The sequence below is a fragment of the Zonotrichia leucophrys genome, chromosome 1 (genome assembly GCF_028769735.1).
Source record: "Zonotrichia leucophrys gambelii isolate GWCS_2022_RI chromosome 1, RI_Zleu_2.0, whole genome shotgun sequence".
Taxonomy (NCBI): domain Eukaryota; kingdom Metazoa; phylum Chordata; class Aves; order Passeriformes; family Passerellidae; genus Zonotrichia; species Zonotrichia leucophrys.
This window is the reverse complement of record NC_088169.1, coordinates 26,567,787-26,591,683: the sequence shown is the minus strand read 5'-3', so window position 1 is coordinate 26,591,683 and position 23,897 is coordinate 26,567,787. Positions and strand designations below refer to the sequence as shown.

The 23,897-nt window shown below is 40.3% G+C and overlaps 1 protein-coding gene across 11 annotated transcripts in view; it reads right to left on the bottom strand.

Annotated features, from left to right (window-relative positions):
• The window catches only part of MCF2L (MCF.2 cell line derived transforming sequence like), a 156,588-nt gene that overhangs the window by 90,365 nt on the left and 42,326 nt on the right, over nucleotides 1-23,897 (bottom strand). Inside the window, exon 1 of one of the 11 annotated variants that reach the window (XM_064709445.1) lies at nucleotides 5,878-5,998. The exons of the other annotated variants lie outside the window; for them this stretch is intronic. Within the exon in view, the coding sequence (XP_064565515.1) occupies nucleotides 5,878-5,998 (121 nt within the window). Of the gene's footprint in view, nucleotides 1-5,877; nucleotides 5,999-23,897 lie in introns of those variants that run through there. 11 annotated transcript variants of the gene reach the window in all.

Genomic DNA, 23,897 nt, shown 5'->3' with positions numbered 1-23,897 from the left:
GGTCAGAAGGGAGAAGAAGCAGTCCCTATTGAAAACTTCCAGGTCCTCACTTAGCTCTTTGGCCTAACTCCAAAAGGAAAGAATGAACTTACTCAACAGCCTAGTCCCTCACATTGAATTGTGATCAAGTTGACAAACTCACAGTCAATGACACCAAAGACTGCTGACAGATACTAATGAAAAGTAAGGAGATGTGAAAACCAGAGCTGTCAGCAGCCCTTGGCCATTATTTTCAGGAAAAAAACACCAACCAAGAAGACTGCAGGTTTCATGCCATACCGAGTTCAAGTGCAAGAAACAAACTGTGATGTCAGATAAACTGACTGCTGATTAAAATAAAATCTTTTTGGGGATGTTTTTTATATCACTGAGCAAGAAATAAAAGACATAAAAGTTGCACTGATCTCCACTTCCTGCTTTGAAAGAAGATGTAATGGTTCCAAACTAAGATAAAATAAATAAGTAAATACAAGAGCTAGCTTTAGTCAGGAAGTGCTGGAAATCTTACAATAAACTTTGATCCTTTTGGCTTAGGTTGCTTCAGCACGAGGCTGTGTGTGTTCAACCTTTTCAGGTAGGCTTAACCTCTGAGGTTAATTGGAAGATCATATGGGATTTAGTTAAACACTGTAAGCATACACAGTAAGAGGAAGTAGTGCAAACCATCCTACTAAGCACAACTTCAGCAGAACTAAACAAATTGCAACAGTGCATGAGATTGGCAACTCCTTGGAAGAACAATGACGAAGATAAAGGGAGTAAATAAAGCTACATCCTGCCTCCAGGACTGGTTCTGCCCAGAGAGTAAATATCTACTTGTTGACAATTCTCCATGTGGGAAAGCAAAAGTCTAAGAAAAGCCAGTCATTTTAACTCTAAATTATTGAAGCAAAGTCCCTCAGATTGTTGATCAGGGAAACTCTAAGTTCTTTTTTCCACTATTGTATTTTTTATCTGAACACATTCCTATTAAATTGTGTGATGATGCTCTGAAAATAATTTCAGGGAATAAACAGTTCACTTTTGATGGACAGCCTGCTTGGAACCTTTTCTGTCTCCACAAGGATGTCAGCTATGACTGGTTTTGCTGAAGTGCTCACTTTTCACCAAGTAACTTGCCTGAGCCAAATAAATCAATTACCTACATCACAGTTATTAAATGGTAATAAGCTTGAGGAATGCTGTCTGAAAAAAAGTCTATAAAATCCTTATATGAAAATTTAAATCCTAAAATACCTGATGCTTTAATTCCTTTGGAAAAAGGAGTTTTAAGTACAAACCAAATACTACCATTTACCACTCAGACTCTCCAATGATGTGTTTTCTATGAACAACGTATTTTCAAGGACCAATGAGCTAGCAAAGTTTATACTAAGATTCTTAAAATACATGGGGGTTTTTGACACACATAAAACATGTTTAAAATGTTTTATTAAAGAGCACAGCCCCAAGCCACACACCTTACGCACCCCTGACTTAGCAGACTACACAGGTCTGTTTACATTTACAAGATCTAGGAGTTAAAAGTTAAGCCAACTTACCCTGCGCTACAAAGTCCAGCCATGAACACCATTCTGAGAAAAAGTAATAACTCTTCATTTCTGCTACTGAAATTCCTCTCTGATCCATCATCAGAGAAGAAAGAGGTCCACTTTTCTCTTCCCCTGCTCAGAATACACTGCCCTGAGAAGGTAAGAGCTTTTGCATTACCTGAACTTTGTTCCATAAATACAACAGGTGGCACAAGATGACTTTACAAATATATTTTCTCCCACTAATGCCATTGTTCTTGTAATTATCTCTTATAATTATAGTGTTTTCCCCTCATCACCCCACCCTGAATATTTACAGACTGCTGATACACCCAGTGTCTGATACCGTATATATAAGCATAAGCCCTTAGCATATAGTCGTTCATGTTAGGCTTTAACAAGGCAAAGCAAAACTGTTTTTCATGCAGATACTCACAATGCCATCTGGAACTAGTCACATTGAATTGCTCACTCACAGGTCCAGTTTATCACCTCTGCTATGGAATCACAACTAACTCTCTTCTCCATCTTTCTGATCAAAAAAGTGCAAGAGTATTTCAAGCAGGACAGGTCAATCAAAGTCCAAAGCACAGAAACTCAAAATATCAAATGAATCCCTTTTAAACATCTTTATGCAGCCATCAAACAGAGGCATGAATGCAGCAAACAGTAAATACAGCCTCACACACCTGGGCCTATCTAGTGTGGGGACTAACAGTAATGAAGTTGTGGCAGACTTTAACACTGACCAGAAATGCTAGTGTTTGCACAGGCTCCAGCCAGGCTTTGGCTACACTGAAGCCTTCAGATACTTAAATATTTCTGCCGTTTTTGTGTGTTCAGTCTGACATTTCCTGCATCCACACATTTTGCTAGCCTGCCCATAAACCAACTCCCTCTCCCCGTACAAGAATGCCCAATATCCCACAGAAATACTCATACAGCTTCAGGAAAAAATGTGCCTCATCTGCGTCCCCTTGGTTGATAAAGATGATGCAGAGGTGCTGTTCCTCTAGACTCTTCTTCACTCTTTGTGGTGGATTGTTCAGTTTATGGATTAACCAAGTCTGACCCAGTACAAAAACCTATGAGACACCCACATTGCAGTGCTGCTCTCTGTGCCTTTTCACAGAACTTCCTTGGATTGGAAGGACCCTGTGACACAGGCAGTCTCCTCAGCCACCCATTCATCACACTCCTAGAACAATACACAAAAAATCCCACCCTAAAGCTTCAGCATCATTGTCAGAAAACCAACCTGAATGCAGAGTGAAAAGATGCAGACGATAGAATGCCTCCAAAGATACTCCCCATCCATACCAAGCACAGCACAGACTGAAGACAGATGTCTCTGGCATCTCCCCTTGCCAGACCTGCTCTACAGCTCTGGGTTAAGCTGACCTACTGTTTCCATTTGCTTAGAGAAGGCAAGAAGAGGGAGAATCTCACAGCACAGTCTGTGAGCCCTGTGCTGGGATGCCCCTCACAAAGGGCCACAGCACCCTGGAAAATCTCCCCTGCTGATGGGAGACAGGGGTCCCCAGAGAAGTGCTCAGAGCCACAGCTTCCCAGGGCTGAAACCCTCCACACACCCACAAGTGCTGTCCCACCTGCTTGCAGTCAGAGATGAAGCAGCACAGAAGGCACAGTCAGGGATGGATTCAGTAAACACAATGCTGTCTCACAGCACTCACTGTACCAGTCCAGGCCCTGCCTGCCCAGGCAGGAGGAGCCACATGGCACCTGGTCCCAAATGTCTGCATTCCAAAGAGCAAGTGTCACCAGAGCCTGGGCTCAGCCAGGGTGAGTGGATACAGGAAGACAGCCTGCCCTGAGTAAAAGACACCTGCAGAGAACAGCACAACGAAGATTAGGCCAAGCAGGACAGAGCCAACTGTCAACAAGCTGTAAGTAAATAAAGTCTGCTTTGTTAAAATGAAAATAAAACAGAGATGGATTTGATCAAGTATGATGACTCTGGAAACCAGCCCAGCTTCCCTTATTAAGGTAAATAAGGTAATGCAAAATCAATATATGAACTAGGACATTTATTGCTCAGTTAAATGTTTCTATATGCTATATTAAATATTTTAACATGCAGGGAAAGGATGAAGTGACAGCAAAGCACACATGCTCTCAGCAATTTCCAAAGATGCTAATGAAGAGAGAACCAAGCCTTGTGAGACTTGGCACAACAGGACAGAGCAGCTCAACTCTGTCACAAGAAGAGAGGTGCATACATCATGGGATTCATAGAATCACAAGCACATTTACTTTGGAAATTCATTTTGCCAAAATTGTGATTTCACCCAGCATAGCTACAGGACAGAAATGTTCTCAGGCTGGAATACCTCTCCCTTCCACAGTCTAAAACTTTGATCCACCTTCTGTGTAGCATTTGTCTGCAAGTGCCCCTGAAAGCTGAGGTTTGCTACCAGGAAGGCGGGAAAACTCCTATCAATCCAAAAGGCCAGAAACCACCTTTGACCAAAACAATGGAGTAATTCTTACTGGATTTACAAGGGTAACATTAAAAGCTTGTAATTGCTTCCCTACTGTCAACATAAAATGGGTAACAGGAAGGAAAGGAAACAGAATTTTTGCATACTTGAAGACTTCAAACAGAAAAGGCTGCCACATGATCAAAAAGAGTTTTGGAATAATAATAAAGATGGGTGGGAGACAGACAGCTTCTTACAGAAACATACTATTTTCTGACTACACACACACCTCTAAATAGTGAAAGGAAGATATAAGGCATGATTGCATAGCATTATAAGATTTATATCAAGGCTCTTGTTCTAAAGGAAATTAGGCAAAAATTAGGAATATTATCTGTTAGAATGTGGTCAATAAATTGTGTTCAAACAAATTTGTGATTTTCTACCATGTAGTCAATGTTTTGCCTATACTTTGGATTTGCTCCAATTCATTAATGAATGACCAGCAGGTGCTTGAAACTCACAAAACCATAAATATCATAAAATATTTGGTGAAAGGAGTGCCTTTCATGGCTACACTATGGATTTAACTGCTACCAAGTGATAGTTGAATCCTACATGAAAGTAAGACTGAAAATTGAGGAGACCTTATTTTGTTTTGCTTTATAAGATGGCATTTCAAATGGTTAAAATACTACTAAATTTTTCCTGATTTTTCTTTACTGTTGTTAACAGCAATTTACATCAAAACTTTTTCTAGTCTCAGATGAATAGAATTAATTTCTAGATTTTGATTTACTAGTAAGCACTCCTAAAAGTACCAAATCTTGGTCTCACAAATGTCCAGAACTGGTAAGTCAGGAAAGGTGAAATCTTCACATTTCAGAAGTCATTAAAAAAATTGTTAAAAAACCCTTATAATTTTAATTCCAAACACAATAGATAACAAAAGACTCAGTGAGCATAGCACAAATGAAGGTGTAAGGAAATAAAATCACCAGACAGGCCTTTTTCCCTTGTATATTTTTTTTAGAGTAAACGTTAACATCAAATAAAGGAATACTGAAAAGCCTTCAAAATTACCAAAGGCAGCTTAGTTTATGTTGGTGTAGATTTCCAAAACAACTTAAAAAGAAACAAAAAAGTTCCTTTTCTTTTTTTTAAGGAGCATAATAGGTCACTGTGCTTAAAAGAAAGCAATAAAGTTTTAATTAATTACTGAAAAATCTACTTCTGCTTATCTTAGCCAGTCAGGGTTAACTCATTTCAGAGAAAAAGAAAAAAACCAAAATATAGCTTTACTAAATACAAAGATTATGTAATTATCAGTAGCACTAACACATACTGTACGAAACAGATTTTGAGACTGAGTAACTGGTAGCAAAGTCCTAAATTTAGTATATTACAGATGTGATCAGAGGCTTCTTGATTTTTTAAGTACAGTTATAAATGTTTTCTTCTGCATTTATAGGTATACTTTTCAGGAGAGGAATACTGAAGCAATGTTCTTCTAGAATATAAAAGGAGGGCTGATGTAAAGCTTTTAAATCTGTGTTAGATACTGTCATACACTTGGAAATGCAAGTAAAAACAAGGTATAACATTTTTCTCCAGTAGGTACTGGTGACAGAGAGTAATCACTATAATGAGTAATACCCTAATATTGATAAAGATTTGTATTTTTTAACTATAACAGTTGCTGGATCCCTATATGAGTACACTTTCAGGGAAAAAAACCCAAAACACTTGTTTCTGCAAGAATCATCAGTTGAAAGACATCAGTAACACAAATCCTAGGCTGCTTACTGCTCATATTCAACTCACTCACATCCTGCTCCGCTTTAGTTGCAACATTCTGTGTACACACACATCACACTATAGGATCACGTATGCATTCACCTCACCAGAGCATATTTGATGTGGGTTATTTCTCGAGTGTCTTCTGCCATGAGGGATTTGGAAGAATCTTTGTAGGATCCTAAAAGGACTTTCATGTCCTTCCCTTAAAAGTCGGCGTTGAGACATGGGTGTATCTTCACCAAACTATTCAGCAAAGGAAATAAAAGTTCTCCTCTTTAGAATTACTCTCTTCTAACACAGTGGAAAACACTCTAATTTTGTTTTTAAATGTCAATGGAGTGTAAAATTACTTTGTCAGATTCAGATGATACCAAAAATTATGAAAAAAGCCTCAGAATTCAAGTCCTGGAAGAGCGTGCAGTGCAGTTATTGGTATCGTATATGCTTTTCTTCAGGAACCAATACCTAGTTCCACTAGAAAGGAAAAAGAAAGATTGGTTGCAGTTAATGCACTGAAAATACCAAGATGTCTTCTGCATGAAGCTGCAACACCCTCTCAGTTCCTAGCATGCTGCACCCAGCAGACAGGACATCTTGCCAACAGTTTCAGTCTACTTTCAGTGGGATCAGTATGAATAAAAAAGTCACAGCTCCTCACACAAGCAGGTCAGACTAGCAAGTGACATTTTAAGAAAATTAAAAAAAGGTGCAAAACTGTCTCTATTTTAGTGTGTTATCCAAAATAACTATATCCAAACTAACAGCCCTGTGCTGTTTAGGATGAAGGAAAGCCCCCACAAAACATACAGGTTGTCAACGCACTCCAGCCACACAGGGAGATCCAGTCCCAGTGCTCATCCCAAGTAGCTGCTACAATCACCTCCTTCTTCACATCCTTCTCCCGAACGTGAGGGATGTCCAGCTGCTGCAAAGAAACTCACGAGGTTTCTCCTGAAGAAAGTCAAGTTGAATGTCTTTGTTTTACCTTTACAGTCTTGCTCTGCACTCTGAAGACAGAAACCTCACCCTGGCACTTGCTGCATTTCCTACTTTGTCTCAAGCACCGGGTTTCCTTCAGGGACAAGTGCTATGCTCATGCTAGATTAGAAGAAAATACCATTGTGAATTCAATGCTGTCAGTTGGATACTCCTCTTCAGTTCATTTGCCCAAAGTCAGACTCCCATCATCAATCCAACTCCTCTTCCTCCCCCTGTATTTGCACAGAGGAATGAACCCTTCAAAGGCAGAGCCCGTTCCCAGAATATGAGAGCAGAGAGGTCTTATGAGAAAAACCTGGGTCTTCCTGGGAGTTAACAAACAGCTAATAGGAAGGAAGGGAGGGGAAATGAATCCCAGGCTTTCTTAAAACATACCAGGAAACCCTACACTGTCTGCTCCCCCTGTCTCTTTCAGTGCAGGAGAGAGGAAATTGATAATCTGCTTTACTTGGCAGTCAAAATTTTCCTCTCAATTCTGTTTAACCATGTCCTGTATGGCCACAGATCTGCCACTACCCAAATATATACCAAATGTACACCAAATGTATGTTTATGCATATCACCCTGAAGAAGAGCTTTAAAATACGAGGTATTAGATATTACTCTGAAAGCAAATTCAAACAGAAAACTTTAATTAAATCACATTGAAGTAAATATTAAACACCCTATTACAGAGTATTAGTTTGCATACACTGTGTTAACAGAGAATTGTTACAATCCTAGCAGGAAGAGGTTCAACTTTCAACATGAAATCATGGACAAATGTGACAATCTTGAAATGCGACAACCAAGAAAAAGATTGAAAAAAATTTAAGAACAGATGAGTTTCATGCAAATATCACTTGTTTTGCAAATTGTTTATATCAAGCAGATGGACCACTTCATCTTGCAGCTGTGCTGTATGTTCTGGATCAAAGGGTTTTCAAACTTAAGCACCCAGAAATGGACAGGAAGGAAGGATAGGAACTCCACCATGATACACACTGCCACTGTATTGTATACTCAGGGTTCAAAGAAAAGGTAAGACACAGCATCCATATTGGGCAAAATTCTGCATTTTCTTGTGCTGCTTTTCACTGGGGGCACAAAGCAGTGGGTCTGGCCAGATCAAGGGTAACAACAACATCCACAGAGACAGCACCACAACGTGTTCCTGGCTGAGCTTCCCACTGGAGGCACCAAATGTGGCCAGCAGATGTCTGTGGCCATTGGTCAGCCAGCAGGGCTTCCCTCCCACCTGGCAGGATAACCACTTGTTTGGGGCTCTTGGGGCACATTGGCCTTATGACCTAAGGACCTGTTCTGACAAATCAAGTGGGATAAGGATGAAAATACACATCTTCATTCAGCATCCAAGCCTCACTAGAAAATGAGGCAGACAGGATAAGGGAAAATGGCCTCAGGCTGCACCAGGGAGGTTTAGATGAATACTAGAAAATATTTCTTGACCAAAACATTTGACAGGCACTGGATCAGGCTGCCCAGGGAAGTAATTTAGTCACCATCTCTGGAGGTATTTAAAAAGACATATATGTGGCACTTAGGGACAAGGTTTAGCTGTGGACCCACAGGTGTTGGGTTAACAGTTGGACTTGACGATCTTAATAGTCTTTTCCAACCTAAATGATTCTATGAAAAGTGATCCTTAGTCCCAGTGCTGTTTTACGTGTGTGATGACACCAGTGGCACATGGTGAAAACCTCACCAGCAATTTATGTAGAGCATTGTTACAAGGAAAAAGGATGTTCTCCTTTCTTTCTTCACATCTCAAATGCATGCAGAAGATTGATGACTTAAACTGTAAAGTTGGTAAGTACACACAATCCTACTGAAATCTAGCCATTAGCTACATCCCTGTCCGCAAACAAGCTTTTAATCTTCTTTCAAGCACTCAAATTTGTGCCTAGAAGCAAAGAAATTAATCACAACAATGGCAATGGTAGTGCGCAATCAGAAGGAAACAGATGGTGTAATGCACTGTTTTCCAAACAGCAGCAGCTTCTATCTCCAGGAAAATAATCTGAATATTTTCCCTTGCTGCTGGCATTACTGTAACAAAAGCTCCTATTTGAAGGACATCTCTGCTCTGTACAGCATCAGCAAATTACCTCAGAGTTTATAGACAGCAATATTCTTTGAGTATTAGTTGGCAGAACCAACTAGACTGTACCTATCTCTCCTTTCACATCACATAAACAGTAACATTCAGTGGGCAACACCCCTCCAATTATCTTTAAATGACTGCAGACAGCTTGATGGAATCAACACAATTGCGGCAATGAAATAGGGCTTATTTTTCTCATGCTTCATTTCCAAGTCTGCTTCTGACTGCAAGCAGAGGGTTGCACATTGACAAAGAAGCAGCCACGCTGACCGACAGCTGTACACTCTGTGATTCCTCCTTTCCCAGGGACCTGCAAAATACTTTGAACAGCAACTTCAAGTTTTCTTGGGGATCATTAAATTAAGATGCCATCACTTTCTTCACCACTAAATGTTCCTACTACTCCTTTTGATCTTTTTGTTTGTACAGATGCCTTATCTTTACAGGACATCTCAAATGCCCTACTGTGATTTTCCTCCAAATCTTAACAATTATTTACAGGCCCTTCCTTACATCCTCACATTTGATGTGATACTGAAAGATTCACACTAAGGAGCATGTATCCATCCTAACTGTACAGAGCAGCAGGCTCTGACACCAGAATCATCACTCTTCTAGAGTTTTTTCTAAATTTATTCCATTTCTCCAGACTTCTCCATATCTCCTAATAAGCCACTGCCCCTGGTGTTGCATTTCTCCTACTGTAGACCATGTTTTTCAGGGAAAAGAGTACATCTCACAGACTAGAAACATGGCAGCTCTCATGCACTTCAAGATCTCACCACGCACACAGGGCACAAGAGTCTCCCTGTGCACCCTGTGTCTTCCACCGACCCTCTCATTTTCCCTGGAGTTCTGGCAGGCAGGAGAAACTCCAGTATCAGAAGGGCCCTCACACCCCCAGTACCAACCCAGAGGGCTGCAGGACTGATCTCACAGGAAGAATATAAAAGACTCTGAAAATTACATGAGGGACTACATCCACCATACACATCTGCAGAGCTCAGAAATTATTGTTTCTTGGATCAGTTTCTAAAAGCAAATATAAGGGTACATACAAGCTAAATCTTGCCATGTGGATCTTCCAGCAACTTGCAGTAACAGTGGAAATGAAATGAGGGGGAAGAAGAGTGAAAATGTTGTTTAGATTCTTCTCTTTAAATCATGTGTCATCAATTATGTCCTGCATACTTATTTTGTTGAGAACAGTCATACAAACAGAAAGATAAATTGGACTCATGCTACATTCTTGTATGGACTGATTGTTTTGCACACATTAAAAGATAACATACAAGTTACTTCTAATCTGAAATGTAAGTTGTTTTATTGAGCTGAACACCCACACAGCATAACAACTTAGCACTGATTATTATTATGCTTAGTCTTGAGCTTTTCTATAACCCTATAGAAATGTTGAATTATGGCAAGTTGGTTGTGGTAATTTTTAAAATTGAAAACGAGTTGTCAAAGATTAATCCATGCCAGAGGCCAGTCATCAAGCTAAAACAATAAAGAATCAACTAGAGGCTGATTTTAAATGAAAAAGAAAATGCAGCTGAGATGTTAAAAACACAAAGGTTGATATTTTTACACCCACAAATCCCACAGGGTTCTTGTAGAGTGAAAATACTGAGAAAACTTGTCTGAAAATCCAATAAATAAATAAATCATTATTCATGGATATTCTAGATTCTTGAAACACAAGAAAAGACTGAATCTTCCTTTTCCAATGTGGATGAGATTAATATAAAGTTTAGGTACAAACATTTGCCTTTATTATTTCTGTGCTTCTTAGAATTGGACAGGTGTGCTTATATTTCACTTTCAGGCTACTCTAGCAGAACTTTCTAGCATAAAGGGGTCCTGTCAAGTATTCTAGAGAATCTGTCATCTGAAAATATATTTAATAAAATATCATTACATAGTAGTAGAAGCTGGAGTGGGAAGAAATTTCAGAAATAGGTATGAATGAAGATATATCTGGGTGAACCAAAAACCCACTGCAATCAAACTCAGTATCTCATAAAAACATAGACAGCAATAAATATTCTTAATATTTTGATGCTGATTTATTAAGGGCTAGGTGTTTAAAGAATTATTTGGTATCACAAGAAATCTAGACAGAAACCCTGAATTAAGCTACAAGAGTGAGTTGCAAGAGTGAATTAGGTTAGTTGTCCAAGCTTAATCCTAACTGGATGTATCTGCTCAGAGACAAACCATGATTGTAATAAGCATCAGATGAATATAAGTAGATCAGGACTGAGATAAATGGACAGCTTGCATTCTATTTATACTTGCACATTATGCTGCTGAGCCACTTCTGCCGGTCTTTCTTCACAGCAGAAAGATCTCTCAAAAAAAATTAAACTAAAATAAATCCTAAACTTGATACAGTGCTTCATAATTTAAATGTACAGTGACAAACAAACAAAAAATTGCAATATATAAGATTAGGATTTCAATATTCTGGAAGTCTTAACACTTAGTCAAGATAACAAAAAGCTCTTAAAGACAAACATCTGTCCCTCTAATTTAGGTAATCTCATATTGCATGTCTGAATCTCCTGAGGGTTAGCAATAAATGTGACCCTTCTCCAAAAGAACAAGTTCCTTCACCATTAGCAATAGAAAATACTCTGGAAATCACAGTGGATCAGAGAAGAAATCAGAGGAGAATGTCTTTTTATGATCAGCCAGGTGAAGTGGGGTTTAACATCAAACAGGACAGCACTTCCACTTTGTCCTTTGTGTCCTTTCACTTTTGCAGGCAAACAGCCTGCAAAATTTCAAAACTTCAGAGATGTTCTAGGAAAGAGTAAGGAAACTGCATATACACTGACAAAGACCAGGAGGCAACAACATGGGGAAAGCCTGATTAGTATCCAGTGCCAATGCAAAGCAACAGGTAAATGGCATTGTGATATTGGAGCTAATTATGCAACTGCCACCTCCAGCTCACTCATTTACTTAATTTCTACCAGGTAAAATTACCTGGAAGGTGGCAATTACAGGTTGTGATTGAACAGGTCTGTCAGAGCTGTGAGGTCCACATTTTTGGTTTGCAAGGGTTAGGCCATAGTGTGCACCAGCCAGCCTGCTCCTAAGTTTGTTATCAAAGCCTCAGGAATTTGTCAAGGCTATTGTAACAGAAATTGTGCTAAATTAAGAAATAAGAGGCTGAGAAACCAAATACCAAGATGGCAAGAACTAGAAAACAGAGGACTGTGAAACACCTGGACTGTAAACAATCATTTACACTGAGGAATGCAGGCAGAAAACGAGTGAACAGAAAAAGGCACCAATCAAGAAGTGTGTACTTAGCAGTTTATAGAACCTATAAATATGTGTCTAATGTAAACAATAAACAGCTTCTGTTTGATCATATTGCTCAGTTGCTCAGGAGTCCTGGATTTCCTGCAATAGTGAAAGCATGTGAAGAGGAATGTGCTCCTGGAGACAGAAGCACAGGAAGCTATTAGGAATTATTTCAGTCCTAAGCTTGATGTGGACCCCTGCTTTCACCCAACTGCAGTTCAGCACTCCACTGTTGCTGCTTGGTGAGCCCAATGCAAGGGAGGGAGGAGACCACAGCAGGTGGGGGCCTGTAGAGAATGGATTTTTGCAGCAAGACAAGGAGAAAGAAAGTGATGGAAGACTTTAGGTGTCTGCACCCTGTGGAGTCACTGCAAGAAGAAGCTGCTGATGATAATCAGATAAAACAACTGGCAGCAAAAAGAAGTGGCTTAAGATGGTTTATCAAATACAGCTTTATTGACTATGTCCTATAAATATACTATTGTTTCAGGTTTATCTGTCATTCGTTGCGCATACATACTGAGGGACAGTGGTCGTTCCCATCATGTACCAGCTAATAATCAAACTCAGGGACTCAGGACAAGTAGCTGACTTTATATATTGAGTTATGCTAGTGAAAGCTGTGTTCAAAAATCACCTGCATCTAATATGTGCATATACATGCCTATGCAAACACATATGAATGTATAGAAATTAATAACACATGCAGTCAACAACACTGACTGACCTCCCAGCAAACAGCTCTGTGCAGAATGAGCTGGGGAAGAGAGAACCAAAACCTGACATGGGAAAACTCTGGCTGGCATTTAGGAATTTTGATTATGCTCAAAAGATAATTCTAGTTCAAAAGTTGCATCTTTTAACAAGTACATCAGGTACACAGTACTTTCCCATCAAGGTGAGTTCTGGCAGAATCAGGCAGAGACGGGGTATGAATGCATTTACACTCTAGACAGACACTGCTGATTTTCCCAACTGGATCTGCAGCATTTGAGATCAGCAAACAGCTCACTAATGAGACCTGCACTTCCTCAGTTTCTCTGAAGGAGACAGAGCACCTGGGAACACATTTCTCAACTGTTCAAGAGGGGCTGATTTTGCTGAGGGCCAGGAAAATGCAAACCCCATGATTTTGAGAAGGTCATTTCCTGCAGATGATACCTTAGAAAACCATGAAATACAAAACATTGTATAGACTAGTGCTGGATCAATGCACCCAGACAACTCCAAGCAGGGGTAGGGCCTGGCTACAGCTTCAGGTGTTCTCAATATCTAATGTGTACAGAGGGAAATCACTGCTGAGCACCTACATAAACAGAGGATGTTGTTTTGTGCTGCTTCCACAGGCAGGAGCAAACTTCAGTCTCTGCTACCTGTCGCCGTGTGCTTTGGACCCAAGGGATCTGGTGCTCAGTTCTCACATCTTCTCTTATCAGACTTGAATTCTTCTACACTTTTCACAATCCTCTCTTAGTCTCTTCATAAATGGGCTATTAATAAAATGAGAGTTTTCAGTTGAGTGGCTGCTTTGAAACTCTTCTGCATGCACTGTTACACCAATTACAAATGTATATGGCAGTAATCCACTCAGCACAGAAGTAGTGCTGTTAATACTTTACAAAGCTTGTATGCAGCTGTAAGTAATACCTTTTAGAGACCTTTCAAAAATGCTGCAAAAGCTGTAAGAACTTCATACAATTTTTCTCAGGTTACTGCTAGGATCCAGCACAGCAGGTAGTGTACTGCAGTCTTCTGAAATGGCCATAGATATAAATCACATAAGTGTTTGGAGAAGGAATGAGATTTTCATAATATTGATGAACATTCATTAACTGCTGATTTTAATGATGCTCATGTCAGCCTCTAGCAAAGTAGGATTTTCCTGTGTACAGATAAGCATGCTTAATTGAACTGGGATGAAGGGATTTCTAGTGGGATGCTCAACAGTTTCCTAGACAGTCAAAGTTTTAGTTTGTTCAGAGTTAGTTTGCCTCATATTGCTTATCAGCTACTCAGTTTTAATTGATATATTTTAATTACATAGTCCTAATTAAAGACATAAATATATCTAAACACAGTGAGAGAGAGACCAAAGGTCTTTATGCCATCTGGAACTGCAAAGAACTACAATCCATGCTTTATTTGAGCAGTGAAAAGTTCTGTGAGAACCAAGAATCAACAATTTCCTTCTGAAAACCTAAAATAAATGCTGCATGATATGCAGTTACTATCACTGTAACCTTTAAGAAGACTGAGAAGATCATTCCATGTATAGCATCTTACCAACAAGCACCAACACTAAATGCAGCCACAATCACACAGGCACTTTGTTTGACCTGACTCCACACTGCTGCCAAAAGGAGGATTCCTGCTCTCAGTGACTTCTTGCTTCCTTTGTGTGGGCATTTGCATTTGTGCAGTCTAACAGTGAATTATGCATGGATATGTTCCAGGTAGGACAAGCAGAGACATGTGATGTGGCTCCTGGTTGAAGAAGTCAAATATGATGGTACACAAAGGGGCATGTGGAAAGCTGCTGAAATTGTAAATATCCATTCATTTCCAGGTTGGGTGCATTATTAAATGACTATTTCCTAAAATAGTACTGCAAAATGTGCTTGTGTTTGGATTCTTCAGCTGAGATGTCCACATGATTTAATAAAATAGCGCTAATAGCATAAATAATGACTATTTATGGTTGTACACTTAGAACACGAATAAAGGCACAATGGGTAAATACATCATCAGAGTTACAATTGCCAAACAAATTATTACACATCAAAATGTGTTGAAAGACGCTGAAGATTTTGTAAATTAAATATATGAAGTAGAAACAGGCAGTGATGAAATCATGGCTCCTCTTGACATAGTCATGAAGCACAGAAATGCTGGGGGAAATAACATTATTGGTATGTAAGCTACTGAGAAAGAAACAGTCAAGACATTAGCAAAAAATCATATGTTATACCTTAGCCTGCATATTCTCCGATGTGACTAAAGCCTGAAAAGGGCACGCAGTGTGGGTCCCCATAGCTGTAGAGCCATAAAACCAAAGGTTCATCCCAGCTAACAGTCCCCTTCTCCCTCCCAAATTCTGATCTCCTTTGTTACATTTGGATTCACAGATTAAATTTTTCGAGACATTCTAAATGCTGTCAGTGAAGACAGCACTGTGGCAGCAGTTTTTATGTGTTCCTTTTTTATGCACAAGAAATGTTACACAGGCATGCTCTGCCGTCCAATAAGGATGTGTTTCTGGAAAGCCTGATCACTAAAAACATTATCCCGTTGCTTCACTCTTCATCACCACACTGACTTAATCAATCCCAGCTTTTTTGAGGAAGATGATGATGACACTGAAGATGGAACTGTTGAGGAAGAGGGACACAAGTGCTCCCACTAAAAGACTGATACTGAGGACTTGGTTTCAGGGATGCAGCAGTGGGGATCTTTAAGGAGGGTGATCTGCTCCAGAAAGTTGGCATCTCTTCCAGGTGACAATTACACCATCCACCATGTCATATATACTGTCCCTGTGCACTTAAACTGAATGCATTTTAGTCTCTGAACACATCCCATCCACCCCACAGAAAAAGTAATTTGCTTCCCAAAAAATGTCCAGGATTTCACCTGGGTGCTGACAACAGTTAGCAAAGCAGGATGTTCATGAATCAGTAGTGGAATGCCAAACCCAAGGACAGGATCATCAAGAGAACTGGTCCTCTCCTTGTGCAATCCAACACAAATCAGGGACATGGTCATAGGAGTAATCTTTGCTCAGATTTGTGATGTGTAGGTCACCAGCTTCAGCTTTGTCTATTAGTTATGTACAGGTCTGCCTGGGATATTTTTTATTTTGTATCCCTAAATACAAGCAGGGCATCTGGAAAGCATTATGCAAACAGTCTTTCTCCTTCAGAAGAATGTATGTGATTTCCAGATATATCCCAGGAGTGAGAAGCAGGTAAGAAAACAAAAAAAAAGCACAGATACTGCAGTTCATGTTAAATATATACAACACTCAATTATCTCAGAACTCCCCAGCTGCTCTCGAATCAAAATAAATTCAGATAAAAAACCAAAGTAGTATCAGAGAAAAGGGCTGTTACTGAGTGCAGAAATTTTGCAGAACACAGGTTTAACTTTACTTTATAAGGCTATTTATTAAACCACAAGTTATACTCTGCTCTGCTTTGCAGCTACATGCCTGGACTTTGCTGTTGTTCTGGATACTAATAATATCTTGCCACATTTCCCTATGTACAATCAATTAACTATAAACATTTAAAACAATCTGTGACAATTACTACAATATATACTGTATGAATATGGGAAAAAAACCCCAAACAGTAAATAACTAAAAGAAAAAACTGACTACTAGGAAAATTGATGAACAAATTATTTTAAGTTGCAAGACCTAGAAGCCATCATAGAGTCAGTGTGTCTTGATCCATTTAGAGTGAGCTGCAAAATTTTCTGCTCTGCCACAATGGCACTGGAGCACCTGCACACCTTGCTGCAGAGGTTTTAACCTGCAGGAAAGCTTCTAACACTGCAGAATACCACCAAAATCCACCAGCCAGCCAGGCAACAGATTTGATGTGCCCTGTCTCTGTACCTATGGACACAGGAGACTCCTGAACCCCTCCATCCTGGATCATCTCTGCTGTTGGAGGCATTCAAGACTCAACCAAGCATGTCTCTAATAAGCAGATTAGATTTAAACTGGTGGTTGGACAAGATGATACCCACAGAAGCCCTTTCCAATCTAAATTATTCTATAATCATCTGATCCATTTAGCTCCCTTGCTGTTATCCAGCACTGTGTTCACTGCTTTGATTCCCACAGAGGAAAAGGGAACCATTTTCCATGCTTAATTTATGTCAGTTGTTTCCATTTCCTAGTGAATTAATAATTTAGCAGAATTTTATCTTCCTCATTTTAGAGTTATGCGAAGAGGCCAAGTGGTAAAGTAAAACATTAAATTATTTACAAGTTGTACACACATGCAGGCAGATAAATGGTGCATCATATATTTAACAGTTGTTAGAAAGTACAAAAACAATAGGCATGACAGCCTAAGTCCTTTGTCTAAGGACAGAAAAGTAATCTTCAAGTTTGTGTTAATTTTTTCAACATAAAAAAAGGCTAAAGCAAATGTATGTAAGGTAGATCCAAAGTTTGTACAAACTTCAGAGCTACAGATTAAGCAGTTTCTGTATGCAAATGAAGGAATGAGGCTCCATTGCCCTGCTGGCAAAATTCTTCACAAAAGGCAATTAAAACCCCGTTCCAAGTTTTAGAAAAATGGAATTAAATAAATCACAAGTGTGCAGAACTGTCAAGTGTTGGCAGGTGATTAGGTTATCACAGACTGGGAGAATAAATTAAAAATTCATTTGTAATGGGTGGACAGTGCTATTAAACAAACAAATCCTAAGTCCTCAAGTCTCCAATTACCAACCCTATTCAGTTTGTTTGAATAAAAGATTGCATCTTCTTATTCTGGTGCTCAAGAAATAAAGAACTAATACTAAACTGCTGAATTTTTACACAGCTCCAAATAACCTCTACACATGATGAAGACAAGGACAGCAAACAGAATTCCTCAAAATTCAACCTTTCTAAATATATTTACTGCCTTATGCATGCAGCTGAACAACTTCCTTCAAATAAAATTTAACCAAAAATAGGTTTGGAAAATGGAAATAGTTTTGAAGCACCATGCTCTGAGTATTTTCTACACAGAAACTGCAAAGCAGAGCATAATACCACTACACTTCCCCCCACCCTCCATAACTTCACATTCTTCTTGAAAACTGATTTAAAATATATTTCTTTCTTAATGTGCATGTATTTTACACAAAGACCTTCTGTTAAAATTCATCTGGCTATCTGAACCCCCCCTTCCCCTGAATGCACACAGAGAGACATAGTCATTAAAGGATTGGCAGAACAAGATCTCCTTTCTTTTCTGAAGGGGGCCCTTCCAACAAAGGTCCTCCAAAAGTAGCATTTGTTGTTAGGTGCTGGGTGATGCAATCTTCATTCATCAGCAGTAAAGATTTAGGATCTGCTTCCTCCAAAGTCCACGTCCTAACAAGCAGACATATCTCTTATCCACACTGTATTAGCATTCTTCTGCCCTCTGTTTCTGACAAACTCTTCTGGCATGTCCCTGACTTTAGGTTCAGCAGGAACCCCTTTGAGCACTTACAAGTAGCTCCACCACAGCCAGGAGGTCATTTTCTATCCAAAGGGTGTTCAGCACACAGGCTCTGGTGGAATGATAGCAAGTGAAGGGGTTAAAGCACCTGCAGCCTTGGGGCTTGCCACAGCTCCCAGAAACACTCAGTCTGGTGTGGAGCTCACTCCTTTCCCTGATGCAAGCCCCTGCCTCCTCTCAGTGGCAGAAAACCCACCAGGTGTGGGAGGTAGAAGGATCCCCTGCAGAGAACAGGCTGCTGGCACAGAGTGGACACCAGCCCACAGCCTGGGGAAGGCTGGTCAGTGAGACTGCAGCAAAATGGAAAAGGAGGCTGGACAGAGTCAACTTCAGTGAAAGGAGGCTTGTGGAAGGAAAGGAACTTTCTGGTACTGGGGACTGAAAGGAGTGAGGGCAGAGGAGATACAGGCACTGGAGGGGAGGAGGTGTGGTGTGAGGCTGGGTGCAGCATCAGGCCAGAAACCCGAGGAGGGACCTGCTTAGGACAGCAGTAACAGGAGCAGAGGCCAGGATGAGAGGTAACCTCTCAGGACTCTGAGGAGAGGAGAAAGCACCTCTACCATGCAAAGGAAACTGCTCCTGGCTTTGCCAGAATGCTCCTGTGCTTCCTGCTCCCTGCTGGGGACTGATCCTTCACTTGGAGTAGCTGCTTTGTGGTAGCATCTCAGAGGAAACAAGTGAGGAACACCTGGGATCATCCTGTTCATACTGCATCGATACAGAAATGCTGCCTAGCATGCAGGCAGGGATAGAGGGGGAGTGTACATCTGCAAACAAGAAATGATAATAAGAAATAACATCATTACTTTTTATTTTGACAAGTTTTTATGCTTTATGGGGTGCAATTTTTAATAAAGTGTAAAACACAATGCCTTGGGTGAGAGACCTACTCTTTCATGATCTTATAGCAGACAGAGCAAAAACCACAAGGCCTCAAAGAAGCAAACACTGGGCAGTCAGACAAACCTAGATGTATCTTGTTTCCTTTCCAGAATAAATCTCATGCCTCAATTACATGATTTAAGGCACTTTTCCAACTGAAAAATGAAGTTCAAGAGCTTGAATATATTCTCATCAAACTGCAACACAAGAATTGATAGCAGACACGAAGTATAAAAATACACATCTCAGATTAACTTTGCAAATATTATAAATTTATAATAAAACTTAATAACCAGCAAATGATCAAAATGTTCTCAGATAACATTTAAGATTAATAATTTAGAACTGAAAAAGAAGTTGCTATGAATATAGACTTCTAAATTAAAAGACAAGCATCTTATAAGTATGTTTCATATTAAGGCTAGAGAAACAGCAAATAGCTGCCACAACAAAGGTTTTTTTGGACAAATAGCAAATCTTAACAATATTTGAAGCTCTCAACAGATGGCTTGTAAAAATCAAAAAAGGTGTCTCACAAAAAAATACTTCTAGCTCTTATCATTGCAGCTGATTGCTTACACATACTTGAAAGTTGATACTAACATAATGTATATTTTGTCTCTAGTTTACGCAAACCTTTTTCTCTGATTTTGGACGCAGCTAAGGCAAATCTGTAAATTGATTAACTGAACCACAGAAAGAAAGAAAAATGGAAGTCACAACAAAGTGTCACTTTTTAGACTCAATGTGCACACTCAGCTTTCAGCCTTGTGTCTTCCCAGATCACCATCCCATGACATTTGTTTCTGTAGATACAGTGCAAGATGAAAATGCAAAGGAAGCAGAGTCTAAGTCAGTCACTGGTTGCACTTCTATCCTATTTACTCACAAGGTGAGTAAAAAAATGCGGCATTTGAAGAAATTCTGGTATTGGTTTACACATACTAGAATCTGAATTTCCCTGTAATTTCTAACTACATAGTTTTGGTCTTCAAAGTAAAATATTGCTTAACACATCATGTATTTGTTTTAAGAGGTGTGAAAAAATTAAGACTTTGGATAAGTGTTACAAAAAAAGTATAACTATTTCTACCTTTCATAACAATCAAATAAAATCTTGTGTGAAAACAAACTGTGTGCAGATATCACACCTTGAAATTAGTTACAGGCAGGAGACAGAATGAACTGAAATGTTTCTATTTCACACAACATGGAAGACTTGAAGCCTGATACTATACTACACCTACTGAAGTGAACTCCAGGATAACTGGTGAGTTCAAAATTCAATTAAATCTTGACAGAAGCATGCACCAAGAAGTGAAAAGACTCAGTTGAGAAACAGGGCTTAATGGGCAGATCTCTGCAGAAATCAAGTACCTGCAGTAAGGTAATGAACAGACCAGGCAGCTTCTCTCTGCTCTGCCAGTCAGCAAACCAGCAGCCATAATATTCAACACCCATTTCACATCTGAAGTTAACCAAGACAGTAAACTTCTAAAGAGATGACTGTACTTGATTCAGTTATCCAGGAAACACAAATTACGGGAGATGGTCACAGGAGTTTCACCATTTCTCCTCTTAATTAACTGCAGACTGCTAATGAAGGAGCAGTCATGCCCCAGCCCTGCTCCTCCAGTGCCATGGCCATGTGTTCTCAGTCTTGCCCTGGTATCAGCTCAAATAAAATGACCTCAGGATGAGGCAGGATAGGCTGCAGACAGGACAGTGAGCATAATTCTCTGTCCTTAAAAAAACAAACAAACAAAAAAAAAGGCAAATTTCTGTTTAATCAACCACCAGTTTAATGGTTCAAACCACTGCAAGGTGCCCATCTCTCATCTGATACAAGAGAAACCATGGGAAGCCAAAAGCAAGGGAGAGAAATAAGTAGATGTGCTTAGAAAGTGGTTTGGGATGACTGTTTTGAAAAACCTTAAAAAATCAAAAACTTTATTAAAAATAGTTTCTGTTGGGTTTTGTGTTTGTTTGGGTTTTTTAAATGGTATAATTTATTAGGTAACAGCAACCTGCTTCATTAATGACAGTCAAACTGCTGCTTGACATTAGAAACTTTTGTTTGTGGAAACTGCAGTTCTGTTGACTGGACATCTAACAGCTGTCAGAACCCAAGAAGCTCACCAAGTGTTGACTCTACACCACATAAACCCATAACTCTGCATCAAGTATGGCAAAATGGGATATTTTACATCATTTTTCAAACAATTTTTTAAAGTATAGGGGGGGAAAAAAGTGACAAAGATGGAAACTAAAACATTAGAGCAAAAATGTTATTTCATGTCTCAACTATGCATAACATAGCATTGGTTGCTTGCTGACATAAGCAGCCAAGGTGAAGACCAAGACCAGCAGCAGCCCTGGATATCGGAGTTTACGCAGAGTGGGCCCTGGCCAGACCCTGCCAGGCTGCCTCCACACGAGGCGGGCGCTGCTGCTTCCCTGGCTCCACCCGGCTGTGCCCTGCCTTTATCAGGGAGGAGATGCACAGGTGCCAAGCTCTGCCTCGCCCTGCTCCCTGCCCTCCCACCTCTCCTCACCTCTAGGAAAGGAAACCAGGTGGCTGAGCTGGGCAGGAGCCACGGCCAGACTCTCACCTCTGCCAGCAGAGAACCAGACCTGTCAAGAGACACCATGGGGCACACCCCCCTTCGCCTCCCAAACAGAAACACTGCTTGAAGCCCACTGGCAGCACTGTGCAGTGATGTGCCTGACCTTATTTCTGCTGGGAATGTTCCTCCCTCCCTCCCTCATCAATTCCACCACGCTTGTCTGATGTTTCCTTTTCTGCTGTGTCAAATACAGATAACAAGTTACTCGAGGCAGGGATCTGTCCACAGCAGTATAGCTCACCAGCGAAGGGCTTGGCATGCTGTACAAAAAATGGAGCAGAGCAAATGACCAGCCTTTAAAACAAACACAATTTCATTTACTCATAGCTTAATAACTTACTAATTCATTGCTTAATGTGTTATTAGCAGTACATTTTAAAACCAGGCTTTGATCCTCAAAATTCCTTTCTAAGGCATAAATAGTTAGAAACTAAGTTCTTCCCTCTGCAATTACCAATGCATTGATAATTTTCAAAGTCTGAGGTCTCCAGCATTAATGATGCCGTAATACCAACCCAGACACTTCTAACAGCTTTTTCTGGAGTACTTTTCAACTCCAGTACATTGTAGCCAGAGCAGCTGCTTGTGAAGCACGCTGATCTCAACGGGATGAAGGGGCCCTGATGGACAGGGCAGCCCCTGCAATCCCAGGCAGGCTGTGGGGCAGGGTTTGTGGAGAAACAAGATCTGCACACTCCCAGCACAGCACCCAGCGTGACCCTGCTCCCTGCACAGGAGAGCAGCACACAGGTGAGAACACAGAGCCTAATGAGTAAAAATATCTCCTGTAAGGCCAACCCACAGCTGATCTGCTGCCAGGAGCAGGGAGCAGAAAAAAGGCTTAGGAAAGAGAGTGGTTGTACATGTCTTGCTGCCTTTTCTTCCATGAGCATCTCTAAAATTGAATATTATAAAGTACATTTGTTGCTATTTAAGGACACAGGTCTAGCTCTCTGTACCAGCCATGCATCACATGTCTCACATGTCAGGGAAACTTGCAGACTGGTTGTCAAACCAGCGAGACTGCTGGTCCAGGGTGGTGATACTGAGTGAGTGGGAAGGCTCCTCTCTTACAGCACTGCCTGCTCCTGCTTTCCTTCTCAGGCAGGATGCACACCAGAGAGCCACCAGCCACACTGCAGCTCAGGGAATGGCCACGTGCAGAAAGTCAGGAGCTACTTGATGGGAAAGGATGGGAGAGGAACTCCTGAGGGAATGTGGGGGAACAGGAGGGGCTTCTCTGCAATCCAAGTGCCAAAGGGTAACACCCACACCCTTTCCTGCCTTGGCAGTCACACATCAGGCCTGTCTCAAATACCTGCATTTCCCTTCCAGCTACTCTTGGATCTCTAAACTCTTACCCTCCTTTGGGGATAAAATTGAAATCCTGCCTCTTCCCACCATCTCCAATAAGAGTTCCCTGCAGTGCCACATGATTGTCAAGCAGAGTCTTTAGTGATTTCAGCCCTAGACCACTGTCTCAAAAGAATCACTGTGGGGTTCAAGGGTGTTTAAAGAGAGTATCAAATACAGCTCTGAGTAATTGTTCTGTTTCCATGTTTTAAAAGGCATGTGGTAGGATGCTGCAAAGTTTCCTCCTGATTTCCTGAAGGCTGAGTGGGAACTATTAGTACTACTTTAACTTGGATAATTGCTAAGCACACCTTGCAAAATAAGCAATGTAGCATTTAATGTGCACCTTTATTCTCCTTCTGCAAAATTATGGCAGCTCTCTGCACCACCCAGACCTATTTAATTCCCGTTAGAACAAAAATGTAAACAATTGCTTTGAAAAACACCTCCCACTGCCACGCTGAAATAGTTCATCTTCTGTCTTCATATAACAACAGAGAGAAGCAGTTTCTATTAATATCCCTCTCCTGTTCCAGGCTTTGTGGTCTCAAAGAAATTCAGGTATACAATTTTCAAAGGAATTGACTTTGAAACAATGATGGCACTGAAGTCAG